Source organism: Ptychodera flava, chromosome 14 (assembly GCF_041260155.1).
Source record: "Ptychodera flava strain L36383 chromosome 14, AS_Pfla_20210202, whole genome shotgun sequence".
NCBI classification, from domain to species: domain Eukaryota; kingdom Metazoa; phylum Hemichordata; class Enteropneusta; family Ptychoderidae; genus Ptychodera; species Ptychodera flava.
Genome location: NC_091941.1, coordinates 6,790,719 through 6,800,772, shown reverse-complemented (window position 1 = coordinate 6,800,772; position 10,054 = coordinate 6,790,719). Strand labels below are relative to the sequence as shown.

The window sequence follows — 10,054 nt, the reverse complement described above, 5'->3', positions numbered from 1 at the left end:
ACATTTTCTTTTCAAAAGCAAGATGGTTGTTGTACTACATGATAAGCTTACGTCCCAATTTGCACTGGTCCCCGGCTGCCTACCCTCCGTGAAAACTAAAAAAACCATTATCATATCTTCAAGTTTCGTGGCCCGGAATGTCAAGTATCTTTACATCTTAAGGTAGAAGTGACATTCTGGCAACCTTTACTGTAAAATCCTGACAGACTGGTTTAAATACACACGGACGGACGTCAGGCGACGTTGTCGCTTTGACAATATACGGGTATATTGTTTGTGCGTGTATCGGATACATCGGAAGACACGTTATTCATGTGACCATTGCAAACACTGCTGTCATGTGACAAACCTTTCGTCTCATTATCTCTCACCTTTGACCCCTTTCCCGTGGAATATTGTTCGGAAGAATTGAGCACAATACAGGCGTGCTTATCGTCCCACATACATAAAGTTAACACTTTCACGGTTTGTTGAAAACAACCGCAAAAGCACCATGTCGAAAGGACTGCTGTGTCTTGTGTTCCTCGCCTTAGTTGTACTGGCAGCCGGGAAAACTATCACTTTCAAAGATTGCGGTAAGTTTTGACGCCACATGCGTTGTGAATTGAATTGAATTGATTGTTCGTTGACGTGATCGTGGCTGATATCAAAGGGACATCGATTGAACCTTGGTGTCACCATCTATACTTGAAAGCTTATTGAGGGAAACTCGTAAACTTGGAAAATGCGCGTCGTAAATAACAGCGTACCATAAAATACCCATTCATGCTTGCCTAACCTTGCTGTACACGTTGGTCTTGAAACCAAAGACAAAGCTGTTTAATATTTAATTATCTAGTTAGCAGTACGACAATTCGGTTGTTTGCTGTAGACCGGTATGTGATAAATAAACACACAAGCGGATGTGACAAAGACATTCTCAAGCAAAACCAGGAAGAAGAGATACGTAAAGGTGGAAACGCACTTGTTGCATACAGGATCTGGGCATTTTTGATATGTTCATCCGGTGCTCTCAGCTCAGATACCCGCCTGTAGTAACAGTCGGTATTTTTTTTTTTGGGGGGGGGGGTCCATACTAATCGACAAATAAATTCAACTGTGGACCAAAATTAATGTTCAGGTTACATCGATTGCTGTAATTTTTGCACTTTTGATCTGTATCAAACAACAACGCTTGAGCTTTGACGCATCATTCATGTATAAGACGTCGACTTCGGAAGACCTCCTCTATAAAATGGAACTTACAGTTTATGAACGACTATTGTATGCTAATGTACTGATTATGACGCATTACTGACCGTGCCATGTATTCTCCTACAGAAAGTGAAATAACATAAGGAAAGGGCGAGAGCTGTATAGCAAGTCCACCAAGTGTTTTTCACAAATGCCATAATATAAACGAAAGTTACCCGATCTTCTGTCTCTTCGTGTTGCCGCGAGAATTCGATTTCAACTCTGAACTGTTTCATTGTAACAGGGCTCGAAATGAATTTTTTATGTTGTAGTCCAAATGGACTACCACTCGTGGAAATCAGTGGTTCAAGGGGATACCTGGTTGTCCCCTCTGCTCCTGCCATATCATGCATATAGCTAACTTCAAATTCCAGGATTAGTTTTCTGATTTAATGAATGACATATAAATAAATAAGATAAAATAGTATAGATAACGGCATTTCTGTTATTCCTATCGGAAAGTCATTGAAGCAGATCTTTGATTGTTACCGTACTAGTTGTATACTTAATTACGTACCTTGGGTGTTATTGGGCGCCAATTACCCTTGACCCCAAGAGCTTATTATGCGGACACATAAGGTGACACAATCAGAATATTATGTCTCACAATGATTAAACCTCACAATTCGTATGCGATTGTTCGCCGAATGAGTGTTCATTCTATGACCCTTATTTACGCTCTTATATAAGTCAGCACGCAGTAACAAAACCAAAAGTACAGGAAACGCTGCTGAAAAAACTATATGTTCTACCATTTGTCCGAAAGATTGGAGGTAAAAGGTTAATGATACTGAGCAATTCACGAAAGACCGGAGGTTATGTTCTGATGGATCGTACCCTAACACACTGCACGTATAGTCCGACCATACCCGTAGATACCCCGACGTAAATGTTATATAATAGCCAAGTCGGAAATATGCCTAAATCCTGGTATTTCTTAAAACTTTCTTTTCATTTTTGCGTTCTTTCGATTATTAATTATATTTCTGTTTTATTGTCTATTGTTTTCAATCGTGATAATGACGATGTTTTTGTCGTGGTTGTTGATGATATTTGTTTATATTCTTGACAGCCACGGCACCACCAGGTAAAGGTGTTATCAAAAAGATCGACGTAAATCCCTGTCCGGCAGAACCGTGTTCTCTTCATAAGGGAACAAACGTTACTGTTGATGTTACGTTTGTAGCAGGTATAGTGTAACCCTTTTTGACAATAGTAGTACCTCTGGATTTTTTAAAATCGATTTCCGGAATATGAAAAAGTTCCTCCTTAAGCTTATACTATTACGCAATTACCGCCAAACAAAGTTGAATTTGAAATATTTATCTCAAATGATAACCATCCTGTGCTATGAAATTGCCAACAATACCCGTCCACGAATCATTTCCTAACATATTATATCAAGCCAACATTATTCATCTCAGAACTATAGAGATTTATATGTATATATTTCCGTACAGATATAGATACGTTGGAGCGTTTAGAACAGCATAACGTGCGGGATATCTTGCATGCTTGCCTATGTAAATTTCTTGTCTGTTCTGTTCTGTATGTTTTTGTTCGTATTATTGCCACAGGTGAAAACGCCACAACAGCCACCTCGGTCGTCCACGGCATCATCGCAGATGTCCCAGTCCCGTTTCCCCTGCCGCATCCCGACGCGTGTAAATTCGGCGGCTTGAAATGCCCCGTACAGAGCGGCACACAGTACGATTACCACGCCATCTTGTTTGTTGATCCAATTTACCCACAGGTATTTATAACAACACCCACAGACGACAGTGTTTAATTCAATCTTCTTTTTATGCAGAAAGTGATGCGTTCTTTCCCCGTTGTCTGAAATACACCTCGTAATAATATCTCCTACTGTGCCTGCATGGATTGAAATAAAACATATACACCTCTTTCCGACATGTTTTCCGACATGTACACGTATACCGAATGATATATCATCGGAATAGGCACATTCAGCATCGCAGAAGTAAGCAAAGCTTTGGTGAACATTTACCATGTAACCTATACCCTAGAGCTTATATTTAAGTCAATAGATTGAATATGAAAAATACTTGCATCTAGAAAAAGGCAAAGAAACAGTAGTTCATACACCATGTACACAGAAGAGACAAAAGACATAGGATTGTTTAGTTCCTGGACCAGGTGCGTCTTCAAGCTTCGGCTTGTCTGCGAGACAAAGAGGCACTCGATCAAAACTGAATTCAAATGCAGTCTTATTTTAATTTTTTCCAGCTGAAGCTTGTCGTTAAATGGGAAGTGCAAGACCAAAGTCAAAAGGATTTATTTTGCTTTGAAGCCCCATTACAGATTGTTCCTTAGCGACAATTTGAAAGATTGACAGACTCCGGGAAACGCCCACACAAATTCGGCACCGGTTTCGCCATAAAATGTGGCGTTCTTTTGCTCGTTGCAGCTTGCGTAGGGCGATGCCTTATCTTTATCAATGCATCATATATATTCATAAAAGACAGTTCTCTTCAAGAGGAATGGATTTTACCCCCATACATTCTTTCCGTCTCATTAAAAATTAAGCATGTTATACAAGAAAGAATGGATAACCTGCCAATCATTCGATGTTATCACCAGGAAGCTTGTATTCCGCCTACACATAGACAGTAGAAGCGAGACGCTTCTACTGTCTATGGTCTACATTAATATATGTTATACTTTCATGTGAAAGCGGCGACCACAACAACAACTTTCAGGTACACACAATAGTAGTCAGTCCTTATGTTTTCACAATTGCAATGGATTAGTCATATATGAACTACAGGCTGATCACTTGACAACACGGAGCCACCAATTGTAAGAAGCGGACAAATATGATCAACTTTTCTTGTTCTTTCAGAGGAAAAGGAACTTCGTTCATGTTGTGTCTGAAAAGATATATTTGCAGCGGTTGTAGCTCTAAGTTAGTCTAAGATTGTATTTAGAATTTTGAATCGTCGTATGACGGATTGCCGTGAGAGCAAAGTCGTTACACTAGAACACAGTACATGTAATAGTAACATAAGAATAATAAAATAAATGTAATAAAAATAAGAAATCTTTGATTATCTGCTTTTCATCGTCGCAGATCTTTGGAATGTTAACTGCATTGTTAGCATGCCACAGATTTGTCAGTATTTAGGACCCAAATTTGACTTACAAAGCTTCGCGACCAAGTGTTGGTCACTTTGCGTAAACCGTTAATGACGCCGCGTCATACTACACCAAGCTTTATGTTGATGTTGGACATATCTATCGCAAAGTGTTATTTGTTAATAAAATTAATCAGGACAAAGAGATGTGTTCGGGCCTTACCCTTTGTTCATTTCTGGCCTTCACGGCGGGTATCTGGCAAAGGTGCATATCTGACAAAACCGCCCTATTTTGCTGTAACCTACTTGTCAGTCGAAGGTTCAGTAGCTTGTGGTTCGATAAACGGAATGCCCTATATAAAGCATCAGAACCTTTCTAATGCTTACAGGCGCCTTCGCCGTATATCGAACCACAAGCGGCTGTGGTCCACGCAGAAGTCCAAGCGAGAAAATGAACACAAGACAAGCAAACTAAAGCATCCCCAAATTTAACAAACTTATTTCACAATATTGCAAGATCATTTTTGTCGGATAAGCAATTTTTGTCAGATAGTCGCCTTACACTCTATGCTGTGCCGATTTCACTCCGAATACAAGCGGAAAAGCGGAAATTTATTGCTATGGATTACCACATTTATTGCCAGCAAAAAGAAACTGCTATTTTCATGAGAGATATTGTGTCACTGAAATAAAAAATATCTCTGTTGAAACTTCAAATTCCCTTAATTATCATGCATGCAATGTCTTTATTGCCACTGTGCTATATAAGCACATATTTCCACCAGTCAAAAAACAGAAATGGACTTTCACTGTGTAGCCTGAATAGTTTTTGAGAATATTTATTTGTGTATTTATTTAGCCGTGTACACATACGTGACATTGGCATAAATGAAATAAAAAAAAAAGAAAGAGATGAAAAAAGCCATCTCAAAATTACATGTTATAAGCTTTCATCAGCTCATTAAAGAACTTCGCAGTAATATGCACAAAGGAATCATAAGAATAAGACATCCTGTCAAAATGTTTCAGCTGAGTATGAATATCAAAAATAGAATTAGGCCTACAGTAACTTTCTCTTAAACCTTGTGCAATTGCAATTTGACAAATCATAATACAATGAAATTCATCTCAAACATCACTTTTGCATAAAGTACAAAGTCTAAGGTGTCTAAGGATATTCTTAGAACGACCGACTTAAACTCAAACTGGGAAAATATGATTTGAAATTCTTGTTTTTGTTAATGCTATTCTATCAAAAGGATTTTGAACAAGAGACAGATACTTTTCATATTTGAAAACAGATTTAATCTTACAATAAATATTTAGTTTCTCATGACTTTCTATGGCTTTCTTCCATACATCAAGAAACTTTGCTTTCAAGGAATATTTTACTGTCCCAATAACTGTAGACAATTTACAATTCTTCACTCTAAATGTGAACAATGTCAGAATGCAAAGACAGTCTAAAAATGTTGATAAACAATTATCATGCAATGTTTTCAAGTTCAAAAGTAAGGAGATTATTATTTTTACGGCTTTTTAAACGACCCCAATATTTAATCACATTAATGATAATATAGAAGTGGAAGACGCCCAAGTTTCCCCAAACAAGCATGGGTGCATGCACTTTTATTGACACCAAGAATGTATTTGCATGCCTTCATCTGAACAATCTCAAATTCACCGTTAGGTTTCAAAAAGTAATAACTAAATCTCTTTGAACTTACTTTATGTAAAATCACTCCCGGGTAAAACTGACCCGGGTTGCTTCCTAACCTCAAATGCGTGAATGCCACCAGCAACACCTCCCGCGACACCTCCATCACCAAAAGCCGCCATGGCAGATGACTTCCAAGGATCAGACGCACAGGAGCTGACGATACTGGTTGCCAAGTAAAAGGGATCAACCTGGGTCACGTCACTGCAGAGAAGGTTGTCGAATGAGAGCCGTCACCACGTCCCGCATACGCGCATCGCCTATCACGGTCGGCGCGGCCGCCCCGAGGGATGGGTCTTGGGGATTTTAGGCTGCGTTCACAAATAACGATTGGGGGGGGGGGGGGGCTGGAGGAATCTCGATTGAAATCTTATTTTTTTTCAGACCCCCCTAAGTACCCTAAAAAATTTTCAAATGCCCCCCCCCCTCTACATGGTCAAAATTTTTCGAGTCCCCCCAACTATCACAGGCCCGCATATTTGTAAAGGATGTGAGCGCAGAAAAAATAAACATGTATTGCGTCGTTCTGCTCACAGGTGTTCAACACTACCTGTATTAGCACTTTGTATAGTCATATTCCCAAGGCAAGTTCTTTAAATGCATCAGCGAATTTTTTAGATTTATTGGTCTAAAAGCCAACTTGAGTTAATCCAACTCTGGCCAGGTCAATTGCTCCTGTTGAAGAGCACACAAAATGCAATCATGAGAGAGTAGGAAAATTGTCACGTGAATTCTGGCTAATTGCCGTATTGCACAGTGACCTACCAAAAATTGTTTCAAAACTACAAGACCTATATGAATTAGATGCTACTCAAAATTGCAAATACCGGAAGATTAAAATATTCCATCAAATAAATGTTTTAATCTCTGAAATTTTGGGTGTGATAATTGCAAATTTGGTTAAAAAATAAATAATTCCATTTGGTCACATATTTTTTCTTTTAGTCTTTACTATTCAAAGTTTTACTTCTGTATCATTTTATAATAAGAGTGTGAAAATTTAGAAAATCAAGCATGGTGACCCCATCTTTTTTCTTTAATATTTGATTATTCTCATATGCCAGAATTCAAACATTTCTATGTTTTCTTCCATGTGTTGCTCTCTGGCCTGATCTTGTGTACAAGTGTCATTTGACCAAAACTCTTCTTCAACTACCATGTACATCAGAGTCAGAGCTGTCTCTGTCACTGTTCAGGTATGCAGTGACAGTGACACTGCAGTAGCAGGGTAGTATCTGATAGTGACACTACCCGTAGGCAGTAACTGTATTAACTTTGATAATTTTGGCAATATTTTTGTTCAGTTTTACAACTGCGTTCTTGTTCTACTCCCTACAGCATGTTGAATTGTCCAGTATCCAGCTTGCTATCACAGCCTATGTATGTGTACCATGCATTTGTATCACTGACAACTGACTGTCAGTCTGGACTCCAATTAAATTATCACCAAATACATATTTATATTTATATATACAGGCTTTGTCGACAAAATAAATATGTTTGAGCATGCTGTAGGGAGACAGCAAGATACTAATGTTTGTTATATTGCATAGAAATATTACAGAAATAATTAACAGTTACAGCTTCTGCCCTGCTACCAGGCTCAAGTTCGTTTTTTCGACAAATCACACGTTTATATTTTTTCGAGATAAAAGTCATGAAATGTGACAAAACAGTTCTAGATTTTGTTAAGTTATTACTAACACTACAGCATTTTGATGACTTGAAAAAATGGTATTCATTTTTCATTGAATTACCTATAAAAACTTGGAATTGGAAAATGTAAAACTCAAAAGGGACCCAAAAATTTTCAAGTCCCCCCTACAGGTAGAGCAAAATTTTCAAGTCCCCCCTCCACTACCCCCAAAATTTTCGAATCCCCCTGAATTCCTCCAGCCCCCTAACCGTTTTTTGTGAACGCAGCCTTATACCGTTATTCTAATGAATGGAAAATTTTTGGTACGTTCGCTTTGCTTCCGACCCATGTTTAGGGATTTTTCCAATGAAATGTCGACCCATATTTAGGGAATTTTCAGCCGAAAAGTGACCCATTTGAGCAGCTTTTACCCGTTCACCTTTCTAAGGGAGTACCCCGGGCTGTAGGTGCAAAAAGGAAGTGAACGGCCAAGCGACGCGCACAGCATAATACATAAGGGTACGAAAGTTAATGCATCACGCCTGGGACGAATGTGTGTATATTCGTCCCCGATCACGCTTAGTCGCCAGAGGGCGTTCACATTGCGAACACCTCCTGCATATATGTCCTGCATAGGGTCTGGACAACACTGCAAGCAAAACCAGAAAGAATTTTAACAAATGTAACGAGTGCAGCGTTCGACTTTGCCATCGCCAGCCGAGCTATTTTTCATTTGGAATTTGTATTTCTTTTTACGAATGTGATGTGGCTGATATTCAACTTTACATGTGGCCAAAATTATGACATAAAATTCCCAGTGATATTCACTCAATACCAAAGCACATATTCGTCTCCAAATCACTTTTTTGAAATTGTTGCCAGTTATAACTGAGCCCGCGGAGTGTATACGTGGTGCGTCTCTTTGGATCGGATAAAGGTCATGACCTCAACGCCGTCTATAAAGGTGTCTGAGTGAAAAAATACTTTACTTAATTATAAACGCGAACATTTCAGCGCAACGGGTAAATAAATTCAACAGCCTGCCTACATATGGTCAAATCAAAATTCTGAAAATAACTTTCTATTTTTTACTTCAGTTCAAGCACATTTGTCTATTTGTCTCTTGGTAGAAATGACGCTCTCAATTCAAAACTAATTGCATATGTGAAAAATTTTCGAAATATTTCCTCATGCTATTCAATAATCTAGTCAGAAGAAAATTCGCCAGGGCGGCCAGCAGTTTTGTACAGGCTCATTCAGAATTCATTAATTGAGTGTGCTGAAATAACTTTCAAAATATATTTACATGGAGAAGGTTTTGAAATCAACGGATATAAAATATCAAATTGGTTATGATTAATATTTGAAGTGTATATAGCAAATAATAGTGGAAGGAATAGTTAGTAATTCAGTGTGGATTTCTTTAAAGGGAGCTTTCAGTAATTACAGGGGAGTGGGCCCGGGAATTGGGGGACGGTCACTTTTTAGAAAACTGTCGAAGGCACCACTTTAGCATCCTAGCATCAAACTGTTTTTGTACATTTTAATTCTTTTAAAGGAAAGCAAAGGAAGATGTCTATCAAAACCAAAAGTTATAGCAACTGCTCTCAGTGGCAAAACATATGAACTCAGCTAAAGGTTAAAAACAAACACATGAAACGTTTTATTTCTTAAAACAGCCTTTCACAACAAATATTCGCACAAGCGTGGGTTTGAAATGTGTGTAAACACGGAAAGCTTAGACTTGCTCCAAGTCTCTGGGCATATTAAATACCAAACCAAAATAAACCGAAGGACTAAATTCAGCACTAAGGCCGCGTTCAAAAAAAATGGTGAGGTGGGGGGGGGGCCTGGAAAAATTCTGGGGGATTCGGAAATTTTTGGAGTAGTCGAGGGGGGGGGACTTGAAAGTTTTGCTCTGCCTATAGGGGGGACCTGAAAATATTTTGACTCCCAACATTTTGATGTCGTCCAATGGTTCTAATGTTAGTAATAATTGAACAAAATCTAGAACCGTTTTGTCCCATTTTATGTCTTTAATCTCGAAAAAATCTAAAAACGTATGAATGCCATTAAAGGTTTGCAAAACAAGTTGGCCTTGTAATGGGGCAGGAGCTACAACTGTTGATAATTTTTCAATATTTCTATGCAATGTATCAAACACAGATTCTTAGTGTCTCTCTACAGCATGCTGCTGAAAAACACAATATTCAGTTTGTCAACAAAGCCCATTAGTCTAAATATTGGTGATAATTGAATGATGCAAATGCACGGTACACGTGGGCTGTGTTGGCAAGCTGAATATTGGATACTAGTAGCTCAACATGCTGTAGGGAGTAGAACAAGAACGCAATTGTATAAACTGAACAAAAA

The 10,054-nt window shown here is 38.5% G+C and overlaps 1 protein-coding gene across 1 annotated transcript; it reads left to right on the top strand.

Moving 5' to 3' along the window:
• Window positions 1-263: 263 nt before the first annotated feature.
• LOC139149113 (NPC intracellular cholesterol transporter 2-like) lies at window positions 264-4,294 on the top strand. The gene is made up of 4 exons (XM_070720674.1): window positions 264-575; window positions 2,306-2,422; window positions 2,811-2,986; window positions 3,481-4,294. The coding sequence occupies exons 1-4, from the start codon at window positions 494-496 to the stop codon at window positions 3,565-3,567; spliced, it is 462 nt and encodes a 153-aa protein (XP_070576775.1). The 5' UTR covers window positions 264-493; the 3' UTR covers window positions 3,568-4,294.
• Window positions 4,295-10,054: the final 5,760 nt, after the last annotated feature.

What these genes read in the sequence shown, in the direction of transcription:
- LOC139149113 (XM_070720674.1), top strand. Translation starts at nt 494, where the DNA reads ATGTCGAAAGGACTGCTGTGTCTTGTGTTCCTCGCCTTAGTTGTACTG. An exon ending in TGATGTTACGTTTGTAGCAG is followed by an intron (nt 2,423 to 2,810) that starts GTATAGTGTAAC and finishes TTATTGCCACAG; the next exon opens with GTGAAAACGCCACAACAGCC. An exon ending in TTGATCCAATTTACCCACAG is followed by an intron (nt 2,987 to 3,480) that starts GTATTTATAACA and finishes AATTTTTTCCAG; the next exon opens with CTGAAGCTTGTCGTTAAATG.